At 41.6% G+C, this 21385-nt stretch overlaps 1 protein-coding gene across 1 annotated transcript in view; it reads left to right on the forward strand.

Annotated features, from left to right (window-relative positions):
• The first annotated feature begins 6841 nt into the window (after window positions 1–6841).
• GABRG3 (gamma-aminobutyric acid type A receptor subunit gamma3) overlaps window positions 6842–21385 on the forward strand; it is a 390022-nt gene continuing 375478 nt past the window's right edge. The window contains exons 1-2 of the mRNA XM_024114961.1: window positions 6842–6894; window positions 11936–12084. Of these exons, the coding sequence (XP_023970729.1) occupies window positions 6842–6894; window positions 11936–12084 (202 nt within the window). The remainder of the gene's footprint in view (window positions 6895–11935; window positions 12085–21385) is intronic.

Genomic DNA, 21385 nt, shown 5'->3' on the forward strand with positions numbered 1-21385 from the left:
ATGATAAAGTATTTAAATCAGTACGGCAAAGTTGAACTTTTCAATAAGTAGTGTGGGTAGATCTGGATAACCATCTGGAAAATGTCAAAATAGCATCATGTCTCACATAATACACAAGAATGTACTCCAAATGGATTAGAGATATAAATGTAAAAAATGATCCATGAGTGAATTCTTTTATAACTTGAGTGTAGGGGGAAGGTTTACAACTATGTATTTAAATTGAGATGCAATAAAATACTGATAAATTTTACTACAGAAAATTTTTTTAAATTTGCATGATGCAAAAAATACAAACAAATCAAATGAAAAATGACAAGTGGGAAGAAACTATTTGCAACATATACCACAGGAAAATATAAATTCTCAAAATCTGAGGACAAGATATGAAGAAATCTTATAGAAAAATGTCCAAAGGGCATGAAAAGATAACTTGCTAAAATATAAAATCGCCAAAAACATTTAAAAATGTTCAATATTACTCATAACAGGAAAAATGCAAATTAGAACTATGTTGAGATACCATTTCTCACCTCAGTTCAAAGCAATGATATTTTAATACAGTTAGATCATGTTTTCTAAATATTATTTTTAATTAAAAGAACCAGGGAGAAAGTATGGATTCAAGGGCTGAGAAAAGGAAATTATGAGTGAGCCTGGAAAATCTTGTACAAGAAAGTAAGGACGTGCTCAAAAAAACATTGGAGGGCTTCCCTGGTGGCGCAGTGGTTGAGAATCTGCCTGCCGATGCAGGGGACACGGGTTCGTGCCCCGGTCCGGGAAGATCCCACATGTCGCAGAGCAGCTGGGCCTGTGAACCATGGCCACTGAACCTGTGCATCCGGAGCCTGTGCTCCGCAACGGGAGAGGCCACAACAGTGAGAGGCCCTCGTACCACACACACACACACACACACACACACACACACACACACACACACACAATACATTGGAGATATGCTAAAAGGAGTCAGGTGTCAGCTTGAAGAGGCCCCTACTGTCTAAATCTTGGATAACTTGAGAATAACAGTAAATAAGAACAGTAATGGACTAAAATGTATTAAGTAAGACAAAAAGTCATGAGTCCATACTAAAAATAGTAAGAGAGGAAGAGGGAAAGCGCTTCCTCACAATATAATACCAACTCATAAATGCAGAAGAAACAATCGAGTTAGCAAATCTCCATTTTACAACCAGCAGGCAAGAATCACCAATGAAAGCTAAAACTAAAATGGTTAAATATTCTTAAAGAGTTCCCTTTATATTTTAACAATATAAAACGAAAAAAAGCAACTTCACAGGGGAGAAGGCTGGCAGATACCAACTTAACCAAGGGATCAACATGACCCATAGTAGGACAAACCAGCATTATGTGCCCCCGATGTGATGCTCTGAGAAAAGCAACATTACTTACATCGTATCTCTGCCAAAAATACATAACCTGAATCTGATCAGGAGGAAACAGCAGATAGACTCAAACTGAGCTGCATTCTACAAAATCACTTGCTGCTATGCCGCTATGGAAATTGTCATAATGTTATGAAAGACCATGAAAGGCCAAGGAACTGCTCTAGATTAAAGGCACACTAAAAGGGCACAATAATTGTGTCATCTGAATAGGATCTTGGACTATGTGGGGGAAATATTAAAGATGTAATTGGAGAAATTAACAAAATTAGACTCTGGACTGTAGATTATACTATATGGAAATTTTTGTATTATTCTTATACATTTCTTTTTAAACTTGTGAATATTTCATATTAAGTAGTTTTTGAAGATTGGGGAAACTTTACAAGCTGACTTATATGGAAATGCAAAGAGCCTAGAACAGCCAAAAGAATAAATTCAGAGTACTAAGAAATAGATATTAAGAACAATTTTAAAGCTATAAAAATAAAAAAACATGGTAATGATGCAAGTTTAGACAAATAGATCAAGAGAACAGAGCTCAGAAGAAAATGCATTCATATATGGTCACCTGATTTATACAAGTTGAGTGGTAAAAAGATGGTGTTTTAAATAAATCATGCTAGAGAAATTGGTTATATCAGTATGGAAGTAAATAAACATTGACTCATAAATAAAGTCACACACCAAAATTAATTAGAAATGAAACTTAGACCTAAAAGGAGCTTTCTTATTAAAGCTTTTAGAAGAAAACATAGTAGACTATTTTTATAACCTCTGGGTAGGCAATGATTTGTTAAATAGGATGCAAAGCAATAATGTTAATTAAAGACACTATTTGCAGAAAGTAAAGGCAAACCATCAACTGAGAGAAGCTATTTATCACACACATTAAAGGACTTATATCAAGAATACAAGAAGCTTCTATAAACAAAAAGAAGACAAACAGCCTAGTTTAAAAATGGGGAAGAGACTTGAATGATACTTTGTAAAAGAAGATATTTTAATGGCTGGCAAGACTTTGAAAGGAGCTCAATGAAATTAAAACCAGAATGAAATATGAGAATGGCTATAATCAAGAAGAATGACAAGGCCACATTTCACGGCTATGTATGGAGCTCATACAGAGCCAATAGGTGGTAATGGATACAGCTACTTTGGAAATCTCTTTAGTAATGTTTATGATCACTAAACGTACACCTTGCCTGTGATCTAAAAATTTTTTTTAGTCAGATAACCAAGAGAAATCAGCACATATGCCCACAAAAAGACATGTACGAATATGTTCATGTCAGCTAAATATTGTGTGCTATACTGAATACCACAGTGAAATACCATGCGCAGAATAAGAAGAAATGGATGCCTGCTACCTGAAGCAACATGGATGCATCCAGAACACATTATGTAGGATGAGATCCAGAGGTTACATAGAACACACTACACGAGTCTATGTGAGATTCAAGAGCAGGCAAAACCAGTCTGTTGCGATGGAACATGGAGTAGTGGTTACCAGGGTCGGTGGTGGCAGTGAAGCTAGCTCAGCGCCCAGGAGGGGGCACTGGAAAAATGTTCTGTATCTTAATCTGGACAATAGACACATGTTATTCTTATACATGTGGTATATACATACGTAAAAATTCACTGAGCCATACTTTTAAGATGAGTGCATTTTGTTGTATGTGTATTATCCCTTGATAATAAAATTATTTAAAAGTTGAGAAGAGAAAGTTTTTTTTTTAACCACGAAACATCATTATACAATTCAGAAGTAAAGTTTTGAGAGTGGAAGAGATTTTATTCAAACAGAAAACCCAGAAGCAATAAAGAATAAGATGAGCTGATGCAGCAGTTCAGTTTTATTCAGCACCACAGCTCGCTAGTTCCTTCGCGCCTGTAGGAGGTGAAGTGAGGCCAGGCAAGGAATTCTGAGAGGTATTTCTTGAAGAAGCCTCAAGAGGATCCCTAGCCCAGGCAGTCAGTCTCGCCGCCCTCTCGGGATCCCTCCCTCCTCCTGCCAGAGGCAGCGGCCAGCCCAGGTCTTCCCGGGAAACCTTGAGTCTGAATCAGATGCCAGCACTCGAAACGAACAGCAAGCATAGCTAGAGGATGTTCGACATTCACAGAAGTGCCTGTGTTCCAACCCTTACATCTTTCTAAGGTTACTTTTTATTTACCCTTTCCAGAGAACTTGGGGAATGGAATGCAAATGTCGGGCGCCAAGTGGAACCGAACTGTCAGCTTCTCTACTGCTGAAGATGGAGAGGACAGAGGCAAAAAAAAAAAAAAAAAAAAAAGGAGAGTGAGCACTGCGCATGCTCCGTAAAGCATTTCTTCCCCCCCACTCCTTCCCTCCCTCCCTCTCTATTTGCTCCCCCCACCCTCCCTCGGTCAAGCTGGACCAGGCAGGAAAATAAGCCAGAAAGCTTTTCTTTTGAAGATTCTAGATTCTTGACCTTGAATTTTGCTTTCACACTTCTGCCCAGAAAGCTTGCTTTGAATTTGCCTTTCCTCAACTCATTTAGCTTTAAAAAAAAAAAAATCTTGTTCCAGGCAGCACCATGGGAAGGGGGGCTTTCTATGGTAAAACGTTCAACTCTATCAAGTTGACCCACTAAGTCTAATAAATGGGGCCAAATGCCAGAAGAGATCATGCTACACTCATTCATGATAACAACAGATTGAAAATATGCAAGAAAGGAAAAGACTAAACAACAAAGGGATGTAAAAAGAGCATCACATTTTCTTTCGCACTGTTTGTGTTGTAAAAACTTCATTAGACACTTCTCATTATACTGATATTTTTCAAAAACATTCAAGTATCAGTCTGTTCTATTACAAACAACTTGTAAGCATTTGTATGCACGCTCAAATAATAAAGAATACAGCAAGGAATCTGAAACTTTGCTCGAAGAACCAAACAACAAATGTTTACTGAGCTCCTATTCATCTGAGAAGTAGTTTGGCATAGTGATTAAGAGATGTTGGAGCCTGCTACCTGGGTGTTAACTCCCAGTCCTCAACCTCCTAGCTGTGTGATCTTAGGGAAATGACTTAACTTCTCTGTGTGTTTTCTCCATCTTTGAAATGGGAATAGTATTGTGAGAATTAAAATTAGTTCATTTATATAAAACTTTCACATTAGCCCTGGGCCCCTATTATGTTATCAATGTCTGTTATTTTACCCAAGTTCCTATTACTGTGTTTAAAATTGAGGCATAGATGAATTGTTTCTTTTTACATGCAGTTTTCTTGCAGCGCACATGAGAAGTATGTGGAGACTTGACATATTTCCATAAGCAATTAACAAATGATAAGTCATCATCTAACTGATATTTTTAAAATAAATTTATTTATTTATTTTTGGCTGCATTGGGTCTTCATTGCTGCACATGGGCTTTCTCTAGTGGCAGTGAGTGGGGGCCACTTTGTTGCAGTGCACGGGCTTCTCATTGCGGTGGCTTCTCTTGTTGCGGAGCATGGGCTCTAGGTGTGCGGGCTTCAGTAGTTGTGGCATGCGGTCTCAGTAGTTGTGGCACACAGGCTTAGTTGCTCTGCAGCATGTGGGATCTTCCCCGACCAGGGCTTGGAACCGGTGTCCCCTGCATTGGCAGGCGTATTCTTAACCACTGCACCACCAGGGAAGTCCCCATCTAACTGATTTTTAAAGTGCTCAATTGCAGTGTGGGATAAAGAAAATGAAAGATTAGGACAGAGTATGATAAAGGCTCATACTCCCCTGAAGCTGGGAGAAGTGTTAAAGCTGTTGAAAGTGGCAGAATGTAGGAATGTTGCAAGTCTTCTTAGTGTTAGGACCTGAGTGAGAGATATGTTGAAGGCAGGGGAGGATGTCAGAAGGAGTCCTGGGAAGGGATGAGCTGGAGCAAGCTCAAGGCGACACAGAGACAGATAGAGACAGGAAGATGGCAATGCAAAGAAGGCCACAGCTCCACTGTTAATGTGTATGTATATATATATATATATATATTATATATATATATATCTTCATCACTAACAACTTCACTCTACTTCATGACCACGTTCATGTTGGTGAACCCAGAAATAAGAGGGAAATAACAGGCAATTTTCAACTTACCCTTGCATATATCCTGCGAACAAAGCTGTTTGACAATATATTAAAGAAACATCACACCTTTATAATTCTATGAATAGTAGTTCAAAATAAAAAAATACTTTCTAAAAACTATCTTTTTTTCTCCAATATAAAAGCCAACCTCTTAGTGGATGTATTCTAAGGTACTCTGACACTAATTCTTATATGGTGAAAGACTAACATTCTTAATGATTATTACTAATGAAAACATAAATGCAATTTTCAGTCTGTGAGTCTTGGAAAAGCTATTGAATGAAGTGCACTTCATAGTTCAACCACATGGAACGTCTTTTGCTCTTTTATCTAGGTGGGGATCTTTGTCTCCTACCTTCAACACCCTTTTTCACCACTGCTGTTTATTGGTATGTATTAGTCTCTCTGTGTGCGAAAGGTACACATCTGGGGTGCTTTATTCCAAATACTCCCCAGCAAGCCACTTTTCCTCGCAGAATCTCAGCAGTGTGCGGAAGGGGTTCAGTCGATTTAGCACGACGTGTGCGAAGGAAGGGCTTCTCAGCAGACCGTCTCGCTCCTTCGCCAGGGCGCCTAGGTAGGGACGCTCTGGGAGGTCAGGGAGCGCGGAGAACCGCTACCTAGTGTTGAATTGCGGGGAGGAAGGCATCCCGTCGGGCTCGAGGGCTCTTTCTGGACTACCGGGTGCCTATCCCGGGGCCCTCCCTCAGGCTCCCGGCGGGATCCCTGAGCCTCCCCGCCCCCTCCCCCGCCGGGCCCCTCCCCCTTCCTGGATCAAACTACGGGTCCTTTCAAACCTAGCTTTCTTCGCCTCGCGCATTGTCAAACGTGTAATTGGGGGAACTCCACCCAGCCGGGGCCTCTTCAGAGTCGCTGTCGGAGTAGCGGCCGCCTCCCCGCCCCCACCCCGGAGCGCACGGCGGCCGCACAGCGAGCGCAGAGCCCACCGCCCTGGCAGCGGCGCACGGCGCGGCTCGCGGCTCAGGGCGGGGTGGGCTGCTGCGGGGCCGCGGGTCTTCTGGGCCAGGGACCGCCCGCGCCCACCTGCTCCCGCCTGCCGGCTGCGCGGACCCGGCGCCGGTGCGCGAGCGGGGGCTGTGCGCCGCGGGGACCGGGTGTCCCGCGTGAGCCAGGCGGAGCCGCGCGCTGACCCGCCGGCCGTCGGGGGCGCGGCCGGCCGCCAGAGCCCACACCTGTCCCGCCGCGGCGGCCTGGCACCCGAGTCGCGCCACGGTCGGCGACATCGGAGGCAGCGAGGGCGCGGAGAACCGGCGGAGGCGAGGCCTGCGCCCCAGAGGAAGCCGCGCGCGGCCCGAGGCCTCGGACCCTGCGCCCCACGTTCCGTGGCACCATGGCCCCGAAGCTGCTGTTGCTCCTCTGCCTGTTCTCGGGCTTGCACGCACGGTAAGTGGCGCCCGGGCTCCGCATCTCCGGAGGCTCCGAGACTGGAGGGAGGGCGGCGGGGGGCGCTGTCCCCCGACCCCGAGTCGCCGGCGCGCCCTGCTGTCCGTCGTCTGGGCTTCGGCATATCTTGCCAGGGCCGCGGGGAGGAGACGGGAAGTCGGCCGGCACCCTACCTGTCCCATCTACCCCGGACATGGCCACCTGCTTCTCCGGGCTGGGCGATTGCAGACTTCTTTGCAGCCTGAACCATGGGGACTCTGAGATTAATGGGCTCTTCTCCTGAAGCTTTTAGGATCTGGTGGTTTTAAGAGGTTTTGAAAACCAACATCATAGGGGAAAGCCTGTGTCTACCTCCTACCCCTCCCCCAAGTGTTTCAGCGCTGCGCGCGCGCGCGCGCACGCACGCACACACACACACACACACACACACACACACACACACACACACAGCAACATGCTGTATCATTTCCATCACTGAAATTTCCCAGGACCCAGGAATTACGGTTTCCTACCTGCCCAGTTTAAACCGGTCTTTGTGAGGAGCAGCTGGTCTGGAGGCAGGTGGAGGAGGACTGGGGCAAGGTGGACAGCTGAGAGCCCTGCTTCTCAGAAAGGATTTCCTTCCCAGGTCCTGCGAGCACACGCACAGTACACACATGCACCCCTTCTACATGAGCCACTTTCACACACGGGAGCATGCACAAACCTACCCCTATAAAGCAAGCATGTTGAAATTGATAATGTTTTCTACCTAGTAACTGTAAGAAATTACCTCACCATAGATACCCCAACCTTCCTCCCAGGACACCAACCACCTAATGGGAGCTTAGAAATGCTCCAGGAAAAGATGAAGATGGCTCATGAGGGTGGAAAGACAGTGGGACCAGAGGGGTTAAACACTGTTGCTGTGAATATAACTGGAGATTCTGGGTTTGGTTCCTTTAATTCTGTCTCGGGCTAGATCTCTGGCCCAGAACTTGAAGACTGCCCTGTGCTTTACAAACTAGAGCAGCTCCCTTCCTCCCATCCCACTCACCACCCCAAGAATCTCAGGGCATCCCTACCCCCAAAACACTTTTGTTTTGACACCGTCTTCGTTTCCTAGATCTGGGAGCTAGAAAACTAGAGAGCCTGCCTGTGGGCTATAAGCCCTGCAGTTGTTAGCAGGCAATACCTGGAGGTCTTGCATGTTCATTCACATTTGTGAAGTACCAAAGAACTAGGAAGGTACATTAACAAATCCTACAAGATGTGAATGTGAATGGGTCATAGTTCTCCCTCCCTACCTTTGACAGACCCTGAGGAAGAAAGTCCTGGCCCTCCCCACCGCACACTGCTGGTCTTTGCTAAGAGTTGAGTGAGAAAGGCAGATTGTGTGTGCTGGGGAAGGCAGACTCACGGCAGCTCTTCCAATCAGGCTGCACACTCCTTGGGCCTTCAACTGAAGTTTCTTCCTGTCTAAGGAGCTAGCTGGGAAGGGAGATGGAAGTTTTCTCTCTGAGGTTGATCATGCCTGGATGTATCTCTGTTTAGAAGCAGACAACACCAGGCACAATGTGGAGGTCCCAGGTCATATACAGATCTGAGGTTATATCTAATCGACCTTCCTGCTACCACCGACTGGATGAAGTGACCTGCAGTTCAGGGTTAGATAATCAGCTGTTTAGATCTATAGATACATGTTAGAAGGAAACCCGCTATTGTCTTCATTACTTTATGTGCTTAGTAGGAAGGTATCTGGGTGTCTAACTTGAAGCGCTCAGGTGTCTAGGGATTCCCAAACACACATACAATCTCTGGGGATTCTTCATCCTTTCATTTTGCCAAGGCAGGTGTAACAACTTTAATATGTTCTATGTCTGGGTTGATTCCATGGCCTTGATAATAGAGGTTGCATATCAGTTGAAAAAAATCCAAGTTTTAAACTAATTTTATTGCTGTATACCTCTCCTTTGAAAGTGTCTTTGCTCTTTGAATGGGTTTTTACAGACATGTAAAGTAATCTGATGTCCAGCATCACCTTTCAAAACTGTTATTAATTCTGAGAGGGTTCTCATTTGCACTCTGTCATGCCTTCCTGGTGTTGAAGAGCCCTAGAGAAGGCTCTGATAGTTGTGCTCCATGGTGATGGCTTGGCAGCTCTGTGGAGAGAAAATAACCCATTCTGACACCTATGGAGGAGCTTATTCTACATGAAAACACATTCATTAAGTCACACCTGGACCTTGGTGAGACCATAAGTGGATGGCTAACTGCCTTCTGAGGTTTAGGAGCTCCTTTTTATGTTTATAGATGCATCCAACTTTGTCTGTGCCCTTGTAGTTGAAGAGAATGTATAAGACATGAAAATACCATATGATGGCTGAGCTGTCAGTACATCACCAATTTGTTTTTAAGAAAAAGGTAATGATGGTGATTAGGACCCAACAATCCTGATAACAGAACACTGATGAAGATTATATATAACCCACTTAGAATTTAGAAAAATAGAACATTTTTGTTTTATTCACATTCTGGTGAGTCCCTGAGATTGGGTTTTCGTCAAAGGGAGGATTTTCCTTTGGGCTGGTGGTCCGGCACTAGCACTGGGAAGCTTCGATTTCGTTCTCTGAAGTCCTGCAGCAAACTGACATGGCATCAAGATTGGGAGGATCCCAGTGTCGGCCCAGAGCATTGCTGCCTGTGTGCTGCCCGCTGTCCACCCCAACCCAGCCACAGAGCCGTGAGTGTCCCATTTTTACCTCCCGAAGGGGAAGGGGCAGGAGAGGATGCTGCAGCTGTTCCTTTCTTTGTCTCCTCCCTCACCTACACTGAGCTAAGAAGCTTACGCAATTTCAGGAAAACCCTCTCATCACCACTTGACTGCTAGAGGGAGAATTAGTCTCATTATAATACCTGTTATTGACATAGCTCAAAGTATTTTTCAGAAACTAAGGCTGTGTATACAGAGAACTGATGAAGAGTTAGTGTGCTCCTTCTGTGAACGTATGAGTGTTGGGGCAAGAGAAGATACAGAGCAAGGAGAGCATGGTCTGGTCTGTGCTGGTGAGCTGTCTCTGGGGATGAGGGAGGGGAGGGGAGAGGAAGAGACAGACAGCAGAGGAAGAGAGGACCGCACTGTGGGTGAGTTGGAAGGAGTACTGAGGATGCTGTATGTGATCCTGCCCAGGTGATCTGTTCCTTTGTCCATAGTGTCCCAAGTGTTTTTGCTGTGGACTGAATTGCCAGGTCCTGTGGGCAATGGTTGGCTCCCAGCAATCCATGGCCTGCAGAACCTGCTTCCACCCACTTTTTTTTAAGATGATAAAATTAATATTCCTGACAATATTCCTGATAAAATAAAATATTCTACATTTAAAATTCTGTAGTGTTATTTTTAAAACATCAGGCTTACAAATAATGAAATGAAGTATATCAGTTCGTGAATACGTGTCCCAAATTTTGCAAGTTCCTATTGATGGTGAATATTCAGTGTGAAAAAAATCCACGGCAACTTATAGTTCCTATGGATGATTTATTCTAAACTTCCAGTCAAGAAATAGAATTATAGTTTAATATCAGCCAAGGAAAAAAATTAAAAGATGTTAATCTTTGAGACATATGCCATATACTTATTATCAAAACTTCATGTAAGTGTATATATTCATATAGGACTAGACTGGCACTGTTCTGATCTATGTTAAGGCTACTTAACACTCATAAGACTCATGTACATATGGCACATACATAAGATTATACAGATATTATATATTATAGTTACATGTTATAATATTATATTATGTAAGTATATATATATGATTCTGAGGCTTTAAACAAAGTAGAGATAATAAACTTTAAAAAGTTTATTTTTTTCATTTATTTCATGTTCATTACAGATAATTTAGACCATTCTAAAAACTAACTTAAAGACACACGTCCCAGAACACAACTGCCCTGAGATGTTGCCATTTTGGCTCCCATCTGGGAAGCTAAACAGAAATGAGCTCATACTCAGGACAAATAAACCTCAATGCAATTTCCTATTCTATATTTTGTTCTCTTTTTTGAAGAAAAAAAGTCATTACGGTGCACCCACTGACAAGCCATAAAGGAAGAAGGTTGCTTGTTTGTTTGTGTGTTGAGCTTTTTTGCCCCAGTAAATGGCAGGCCCCCTGGAAGTGCTACTTTGAAGAGAAGACTCTGCTCTTTTCAGGCCTGAATGGCTGTGTTGCTGAGATGGCCTCACTCACTAAGGAAGCTAGCTTGTTGTTTTGAGACCTCTCCATTCAAGTACTCCTGTGAGCATGTATCACCCAGGAAATGCACCTGTCAGGCTCAGCCCTGCTCAGGAGAGACTCAGATATGCTCAGCATTCATTTGGACACATTAATGGTAAAGACATATTAGAAAGGTTTTAATTTTTAATGTCTGTATTAGCCTGCTCTGTAAGAGATGAATCAGTTTGTGTGGTAGGAGGCATGTAAAATCACCAGAGGGTGTTTACCAACCAATATCCCTGTTCCTTGGCACCCCACATGGGTACTGGCCAAGCATACCACCTCCTCGTATCCCTGTGTCTGCCTAGACCAAAGGTGCTAGTCTCCATGAGAAGCACAGAGTCAGACTCAACAATTTTCAGTGAGTGCATTCTGAAGAAGCTGTTCTTACCTTTAACTAAAATGAGATCTTGGCAGTGGGGAGTGGAAACGGCAAGATGTTTGTGCCTTGACCTTCAGAGGTTCTCAAGGTTGATCCAAGGAAGGCTGACTGTCTGCTGGTTGGCCTTCATGCATTGAGTTATTGTGATGTCTATGGTTTAACATGGACATGGAATCATTTTGTGACATTTAATGAAAACATCATGCTATGTTAATAGTACTGTCATTCTTCTTTCTTATTTGTGTTTTGTTTTACTTTTTTAATTTTAGAGATAATCTATTGGTTGGGATGAGTGTACTAGGGCCTTTCTACCTATTTCAGTGGTGCTTGGGTGAGCCAAAGCTTGACACTTCCTGGAGACATTGCTACAACTTATATGTCATACTTTGTGCCATAATTACAGATCCAGAAAGGTGGAAGAGGATGAATATGAAGATTCTTCATCAAACCAAAAGTGGGTCTTGGCTCCAAAATCCCAAGATACAGATGTGACTCTTATTCTCAACAAGTTGCTAAGAGAGTATGATAAGAAGCTGAGGCCTGATATTGGAAGTGAGTGTTGATGTTTGTTATTCCAGTAGGAAACATACTGTAATATATTTTTTAAGTTTTTATTTTAAATAATTATAAAGTCACAGGAAGTTGCAAAGGTAGTGCAGAGTCACACAATTCGTGGGTATCAAACCAGGAGTTGACATTGGTACAGTGTGTGTACGTTGCTCCACATCATCTTGTCATGGGTGGATCTGTGTAATGACCACTATAATTGAGACAGAACTGTTTTATCACCATGCAGATTCCCCTCCTGCTATCCCTCCTCCAAAATTTCTAACCTGTCAGCCACTAATTTGGTCGCTATTTCTGTATTTTTGTCATTTTGAGAATGTTGCACATGTGTACTCATTCAGTATGTGACCTTTTGAGATTGGCTTTTCTTCCCTCAGCAAAATGATTTTGGGATCCATTCAAGTTGTTGCCTGTATCAATAGTTTGTTTTTCTTATTGCTAAGCAATATTCCATGGTATGGATAGACAAAAGTTTGATTAATGTTTATTGAGGAACATTTTGGTTGTTTCAGGGTTTTGACTATTACAAATAAATGACTATGTGCATTTGTATGCAGGTAATTTGCGTGGATGTAAGATTTTATTCTCTGGGATAAATGCCCAGGAGTACGATTGCTAGGTCCTATGATAAATGTTGGTTTAATTTTTTTTTAAGAAACTGTCAAACTCTTTTCCAAAGTTTCTGTACCATTTTCTATCCCACCATCACTACGTGAGAGATCTTCACCAGCAATTGGTATTGTCACTATTTTTTGTTTTAGCTCCTCTAATAGGTGTATGTCCAATAGGTTGATATCTCATTGTGGTCTTAATCTACATTTTCCTAATTGTTAGTGGTATTAAATTTTCTTTATGTGCTTATTTGCCAATAGTATATCCTCTTCATCAAAATGTCTCCTCATATTAGTTACCCCTTTAAAAATTGGATTATTTTGTTTTATTTATTTTTCTCCTGCTTTGTTAAGAGTTCTTCCTGTAGTCTAGATATGATTCCTTGGCCAGATGTAGTTTTCAAATTTTTTCCCTCATGTGGCTTTTCTTTTCATCCTTTTAACAAGATCTTTCAAAGAGGAAAAGTTTTTAACATTGAGGAAGTCCAAGTTACTGATTTTTAACTGTTTTATGGAACATACTTTTGGAGTAATGTCTAAGAACTCTTCATGAAGCCCTAGTTCCTGAAGATTTTCTGTTTTCTTCTAAAAGTTTTATAATTTTAGGTTTTACATTTAATTCATTATCAGTTTTGAGTTAATTGTTATAAAAAATCAAGGTGTGAGGTTTAGAGCTAAGTTTCTTTTTTTTTGCTCATGGATATCTGGTTACCTTATTACCATTTGTTGAAAAAACTATTATTCCTCTGTGAATTATGTTTGCACATTTGTCGAAAGTCAGTTGGCTCAACTTCTGTGGGTTGTTTCTGGGATCTCTATTTTCTTCCATTTATCTATGTGTCTATCACTGTGTCAGTACCCACAGTCTTGGTTGTTACAGCTACGTAATATGCCTTGGAATTGGGTGGAAGTAATTCAACCTCTTTATTTAAAAAATATATTTTATTTATTTATTTATTTATTTTTGTCTGCGTTGGGTCTTCGTTGCTTACATGCAGGCTTTCTCTAGTTGCGGTGAGCGGGGCCTGCTCTTCGTTGTGGTGCATGGGCTTCTTATTGTGGTGGCTTCTCTTGTTGCGGAGCATGGGCTCTAGGCACGCAGGCTTCAGTAGTTGCAGCATGTGGGCTCAGTAATTGTGGCTCGTGGGCTCTAGAGTTCAGGCTCAGTAGTTGTAGCTCACAGGCTTAGTTGCTCCGCAGCACGTGGGATCTTCCTGGACCAGGACTCGAAACCTTGTGCCCTGAATTGGCAGGTGGATTTTTTTTTTTTAATTTTTTTGTGTGTGTGGTACGCGGGCCTCTCACTGTTGTGGCTTCTCCCATTGACGTGCAGGCTCAGCGGCCATGGCTCACGGGCCCAGCCGCTCCGCGGCATGTGGGACCTTCCCGGACCAGGGCACGAACCCATGTCCCCTGCATCAGCAGGTGGACTCTCAACCACTGCGCCACCAGGGAAGCCCGGCAGGTGGATTCTTAACCACTGTACCACCAGGGAAGTCCTCAACCTCTTTATTTTTCAAAATTATTTTAGCTCTTATGATACATATTTTTCATATGAATTCTAGAATTATCTTGTCTGTATCTACAAAAAATCTTGTGTTAAATCTTTATATCAATTTGGGAAGAATTGACATCTTTACTATGTTGAGTATTTTGATCCATAGACAGGGTATGTCTTTTCATTTATGTAGATCTTCTTTAATACCTTACATTCAGTGTTTTACAGTTTTTAGTATACAAGTTCTGAATATATTTTGTTAGATTTGCACCTAAGTATTTCATGGTTTTGGAGTGCTTGTAAATGGTACTGTATTTTAAAATTTCCTTCTCCCTGTGTTCATTGCTAGTATACAGAAATATGGTTAATTTTTGTAAGTTAATGTTGTGTCCTCTGACTTAACAAGCTCAGTAGTTTTAGGAAGTTTTGTTTGTTTGTTTGTTTTTGATAGGTTCCTTGGGATTTTCTGTGTACACCATCAGGTCTCCTGCGATTGAGACTTTTATTTCTTGCTTTCCCATCTGTATACCTTTTATTATTATTTTTCTTACCTTGTTGCACTGGCTAGAACTTCCAATGTTACCTGAATAGTAGTAGTGTGAGTGGACGTCTTGCTTTGTTCTAGATCTTAGAGGAAAAGCATTCAGTCTTTCACAATTAAGTGTAATGTTAGCTAGAGATATTTTATATATATTTTCACCAAGTTGAGAAATTTCCCTCTATTTCTAGTTTTCTGAGAGAATATATTTTTTTGTCATGAATGGGTGTTGAACTTTGCCAAATACATTTTCTGGATCAGTTGATATGATCATGTGATTTATTTTTTTGACAGCTAATATGGTGAATTACATTGGTTGATTTTCAAATACTGAACCAGCTTTGCATCCCCAGGATAAACCACACCTACTTATGATTAATAATACTTTTTTGAAAACTTTTAATATATTGCTGAATTCTATTTGCTAATCCTTTATAAACCTTTTAATATCAGTGGGGCCTATAATAATATTCCTTACTTCATTTCTGATATTGGTAATTTGTGTCACCATTCTTTTTTTCTTTGTCATCTTGCTAGAGGTTGGTTCCATTGACCTTTTTGAGGAACCAACTTTTTGTTTCATTATTTTTCTGTATTGTTTTTCTATTTTCAATTTTATAATATTTTGCTTTTTATCTTAATTATTTACTTTCTTCTGTTTGCTTTGGGTTTATTTTGCTCTTCTTTTTTGAGGTAGCATTTAGAGTCTCGACTTGAGACTATTCCAATGTAAGCATTTGATGCTCTAAATTACCCTCTCTGCACTGTTTTAGCTGTATCTCACAGATTTTGATATTTTGTATTTACATTTTCATTCAGTTCAATGTATTTTTTACTTCCCCTGAGATTTTTTCCCCCTTTAACTCATGGATTATTTATTTATGTTTTTAAAAATATTTTTAAAAATTTATTCTTTTTTTTTTGGCTGTGCTGGTTCTTCATTGCCGCGTGCAGGCTTTCTCTAGTTGAGGTGAGCGGGGGCTACTCTTCATTGGGGTGCGCGGGCTTCTCACTGTGGTGGCTTCTCTTGTTGCAGAGCACGGGCTCTATGTGCATGGGCTTCAGTAGTTGTGGCATGCGGGCTCAGTAGTTGTGGCTCATGGACTCTAGAGCGTAGGCTCAGTAGTTGTGGCACACAGGCTTAGTTGCTCCATGGCATAAAGGATCTTCCTGGACCAGGGCTCGAACCCATGTCCCCTGCATTGGCAGGTGGATCCTTAACCACTGTGCCACCAGGAAAGGCCCCTCATGGATTATTTAGAAGTGTGTTTTTAGTTTCCAAATGTTTGGAAGTCTTCCTGTTATCTGTTGCTAATTTCTAGTTTGATTCCATTGTGATCAGAGAACATACTCTGTATGAGTTTAAAATTCTTTTAAATTTGTTACTATTTAATTTATGGCCCAGTATATGTTTTGTTTTGGTGAATGTTCCATGGATACTTGAAAAGAATGTGTATTCTGCTGTTACTGGATGAATTGGATCCTGTTGTTTGATGGTTTTGTTGAGTTCTTCTATATCTTTGCTGATTTTCTATCTAGTTTTTCTATCAACTGTTTTGATAGATTAACAATTGATAGATTAAAAAAGACCAAGACAAGGGTAGTGTTCTTGGCCAGGAGAGAAATGCATACCTATTCATGGTGATGGTCAGAGAACATGGGGGTTGTTTGTTGCAGACACATTTTTCATAGGATGCACCTAGTCTATGGCTTGTTTCCTCTTCTCCATGGGGCTCAGTTTCATTTAGAGCCCTGCAGCTTGCCAACCCTCACACTACCCCAGCTGCCCTGTCCCTCTGTTTTTCCAAGTTTGAGGCTCATTCTCCAATTTATCTGTATCAAGACAGATAATTACACTGGTCCCAGTAGGCATAGAATTTCAAAATCCTTGTGGTGTAGTGTACAGAGGGTTTGGAGGTGCATGTCCTGTGCAGTATTGGAGCAGTCTTATCATCTTTCTGTGTCTCAGTTGCCTCTTTCATACGATGAAGGAGGGGAACAAATTGCTCTTAAACTTCCTTCTTGCTTTAAGGTATTTATTCACTGAGCAATACATCTAAATTACCATTGCACAAGGTTCATAAATTCAATTGTCACCACAGTTTCCCCATCATAATTACATAAAAAGTCTACCCAGTATGAAAAGTGTGCAGCAATTCTGCATTTACATGGAAAGAGAAGATTGAGAAATGTTACTAATTTCTTCATTAATTGTCAGACATTGTGCTTGACCTTAGAGCAAAGATAAATAAGACTCGCTCTTTGCCCTTCTGGGTAAGTTTAGTCCAATTGGTCCTTTGTTTATCTTGTGCTAGAACACAGCAAAGCGCCTTCCATACATGGTGCCATTGGAAATATTATTCAGCACCACGTTCATCCTCTGAGGGGGAAAATTGGAAGAAAGTGGGTGAAAATGGGTAGAAAGTGGGTAAGCTTGGCTTCCAACCCAGATCTCTCTGACTCTAGCTAGATCACTGCACTATTTATAGAAAATGCAAGGCAAGTCCATTCAAAATCAGGGGACCCCTCTTACGTACTCACATGACACAACACTTGCGAGGGGCTGTTCTAAGGCTTTGTCGTGTGCAACAGGCAAGCAGAATTCACAATTCTAAAGATTTTATTTTTCCTTTAAGGAAAAATAAGGAATTGTGAATTTTCCAAATGAAACAGCATAATACAAAGAACAAATGCTTCTTTCTTAGAAGGCAGCTCTTTTAAAGCCTCATGTCATTTGGTCCTCAGAAGTCATTTTCATATATCAGAAGAACTCTGTGGTTTTTGAGTGAAAGAGATTTAAAAAACAACTAAATATAAAACCATATAGTAGTATGCTCCTCTTTGGTTTCATGACTTGAAAGTTCCACCATGCACATTGTCATGGTCCTGGGGCAGCAGAGTGACCTGATGAAGCGCCCCTGGGTCACTGGGTATCTTAGGACTCCTCTTCCTGACTCACTTAAATGCTAAGTAATGTCTGAGTGGCAGAATCCGGCAACTCACTGATGTTCAGAGTAACTGCCCAAGGACAGCTCTCCTGGTAAAAGATACTGAATTAGACACCATTTTTGTTCATGGTTTAGAGGGCTCTGCTTTAAGGGATACTTTACTATAAATATCTGAATTTCTTTTCTCACTACTTATTTTCACATGTAGCAATAGTTTATTTGTTGTAACCATCGTGCTTCCTCATCAAGGTGCAGTCAACTTATATTTACGTAATACAGTGCTGTGCATGGATTTATCAGTCGTTTGTTGTAATTACCAGTTTATTTGCTCCCCTCCATTATCAGTCCCATCCTCTCTCAGCCAGTTGGCCCATATTTACTGAGCATCCCCTCTGCATCCAGCCCTGGGCTGTGGACAGGTGGGGAGCTGCCTGACACTGCCTACGCTTGGGTTCTTCTGGCGGGGGGGAGGGTAAGGGTAAGGGGTCTGCAGGTAGCATCTAGGATTTGATAATGCTATTCCCACTTTGGAGTAAAGCAGGCCTGTTAAGGCTCTCCTTGGCTTAAACGCCTTGAAAACTCCACTTGCTTCTAGGATAAAGTCCAAGCCCCTTCAGATGACAAAGAGAGGTTAGCGCTTTCTGGCCCTTGCCTACTTTTTTTATGTGTCACACTGTCTAGGAACACCCAGTCTCCTGTCTTCTTCAACTGCATCCTGCTGTTATCTCTTTCCAGCCTGTGATCCTCTTAACCCCTCTCCCATTTACTGCATGGCGCTTATTCCTGCCTCCCTTCCAGCCTTGATGTTTTCTTCCATGGCCTGCACTCCCTCACCTCCCTGCTGGGCTGGATCAAGTGTCTCTCCCCTGATTTCTTCTAGCATCAATTTTTCATCTTTCCCATGGGATTAATAAATTCTGAAGGACTGTCTTGAGGATGGCATAATGTGGTGTAACCATGAAACAGTTTCTGCAACATTTTTGTATACTTTTTACAAGTTTTCAGCTGAGAACTGTCCACTAGGACACAGTTCCTAATTCCTAACTTTAGATGCATCGGTTTACGTTGGCATCTCCCAACATACGTAGTCTAACTGAATCCACAAAGATCCAACATGAGGAAATAAATTAAATGGCTCATCACTGTTATTGTCAACAGTAAATAGAATCGAACAGACTCATTTATGTTGCATAGAAGTAACATGTCCACACGTTACTCTAATTAGTTTTCAGAATACAAATTGTGATCATTGTGTTTTAAAAATACTCACTATTTTCCCAGCTATTGTCTCTCCTCAGCTAACTTCTGAATTATGGATGTATCTGTTTTAGTTTCCCATCTTTAACTATCTGTCATTCTAAGTAATACTTCAGCTGTGTCCCTTGCTATTTCAGGGCTATGCAGGGTGTCATTTATCTCGGCAACACATCTTGTCGTGTGGGCTCAAAAATGCTGGAGGAGGATAAACCTTTTAATAAGATAATTGTGAAAAGGAAGGGAAATGACCTGAGTGAGTTTTTCTCCCTTCGGGGTTTCAAGAAATTTGAAGCACTCTCCTGAAAATAGATTATTACAGAATACAAATTCCCTCCCTGTCCATAATCTATCCAGTCTACGCCAAATGCAATCAGTGTTGGGAAAAATAAAATTGGCTTTTAAAGGTGAATGAACATGGTGAAGACATGCACGATGCGTAGAGATGACCCATGGGCTCATTTAATTTAGGGAGAACATCTGAAAAGTCTCCTCTTGGCTGTGTCTGTAGCCAGAGGGATTAATTTTCTGTTCCTCTTCCTCAGGTGTTTGCATATCTGGATTTCTTTTCCTGGCTTTCCTAAAGCTTATTTTCCAAGTTTAATTAGAATTTCTTCTAAATGTGGAATTAGGAACATCCAGTGTGAGAGGAAGCTGATGATGTGGGTGGTGAGGAGGTGCCTCGGTGGCGGAAGACAGGCCCCCAGCTCCTCCCAGTAGGGGGTGCCCACCGGCCCCACCAGAGTCAGAGCCTGAGAGGAGATGCCACTGCCCCTTCTTCCCTTCAGGCTTGCGGAGAGGCCTTGGCAGGCCAGCACTGACTCAGGTACTGATGTGACCCAGACAGACCCTGTAGGGTACTGCAGGAGGAACTCCTGCCCTTGCCAGGGTCGTGTTTCCGATGAGGTAGGAAGAGGGAAAATGAGTAAATAGTGGGAATATGATCCCCAATGGGACAGGAGTTAGCTCTGTTGCAGAAAATAGATGTTAAAAAAGTAAAAGAAATAATAAGTGGGCCTTAAAGTATAATTTTTAAAGCAAGCCTTATCACACTGCTCTTTAATATCTTTCAGTGAAAAATTATGAGCATAATTGAGTTACCATAGAACTGTGAAATGAATGCTTACAGACTTTTGGTCACAGATGTGATATCTCTGAGATAGGCCTGGCTCAGCCCATGGAAAGCCAGAGGAAGTTCCCACATCTTCCTTACCTGGTTCCTGGGGTGTGTAAATGTGACAGCTCCTGCCAAACCCTGGTAGGGTTTTGAGAGTTCAGGTTGGATCACTGAATTTGAGAGAATTTTGAAATGTGTGAAGGGCTGTACAAAGAATTAAATATTTAGATATATTATGATTTATATTGGTTCTATAGCATTGTCCTTCATCCTGATGGGTTTCATATTTTAAGAAAAAATAAGAGACACGAGGTTTTAATTAAAAGGAATGAAGTATAAAGGTTGAAGTGCAGGTGCTTGTATGTCAGAGGAAGAGGGAGTTGGAGGTAGGATGGGGGATATTTTGGGGTCCCTAAAGCACACAATCTAGCTGCCTCATCTGGGCACAGATTTTTGGATGACTGCTCTGACTAACTCAAGTCAAACTATTTTTTCCATTCTTACTGCACAGCAGATGACTGTCTCAACTGAACATTTATGTTAGCCTGGCTAGTCCTCACCTAAAAAGCACAGCCTACCCTACAGACAGGTGAGTTGTCATTTCTGGGCAGTTACTGTATATCCAGATAATAATTCAAATGTATTCACTGCACTCTCAGAACAGATGTAGGAGGAGAGGAAACAGGCACTCTTAATTGCTGTGCTTGAAGTAAGAGCTATTACTGTAGACTTAGTTAGCTGTTTATCTCACAAAGTTAATTCAAATGCATAGGGGAGGTGGAGAACAAATTTTGTGGAGAAATTATACCTGTCATCTCCAGAAGAAACTAATTAGGTATCCAGAGGATTCTGAGTGAAGAGCCATTACCTCAGCTCAACACACGTTGGCAGGTGACCCTTCCCTGCGTATTACCCACCTTTCACACACATACCTTAGTCCCATGGCACACTTACCTAAGGCACCATTCTGTGTAAGACAAGGCCATATTATAGCTTATGCATGCAGTTCAGTTCATTAAAAATACTTTTTACTAGGCTATTATTTCTTGTAGAGAAAGAATATAATGGGGTTTCAATATATAAGTATTCTATTTTTTCTTATATGTAATTTGGTAAATAGGTAATGTGTCCCTAGGAATAATCTAATGACTGCACTTGATTTGAATATGGAGCTCAGTTTATAGAATAACAAATGATCTATTTCTTATGTTTATTCATTACTACTGTAGGAATTGAGCAAATTAGCTTCATGTGGATTAGAGAGTGTTTGAGTGAGAAAAAATCTGGACTCACATAATGGGTTCTTCTACCAGTTACCAG

The sequence above is a fragment of the Physeter macrocephalus genome, chromosome 11 (assembly GCF_002837175.3).
Source record: "Physeter macrocephalus isolate SW-GA chromosome 11, ASM283717v5, whole genome shotgun sequence".
Classification (NCBI taxonomy): Eukaryota; Metazoa; Chordata; class Mammalia; order Artiodactyla; family Physeteridae; genus Physeter; species Physeter macrocephalus.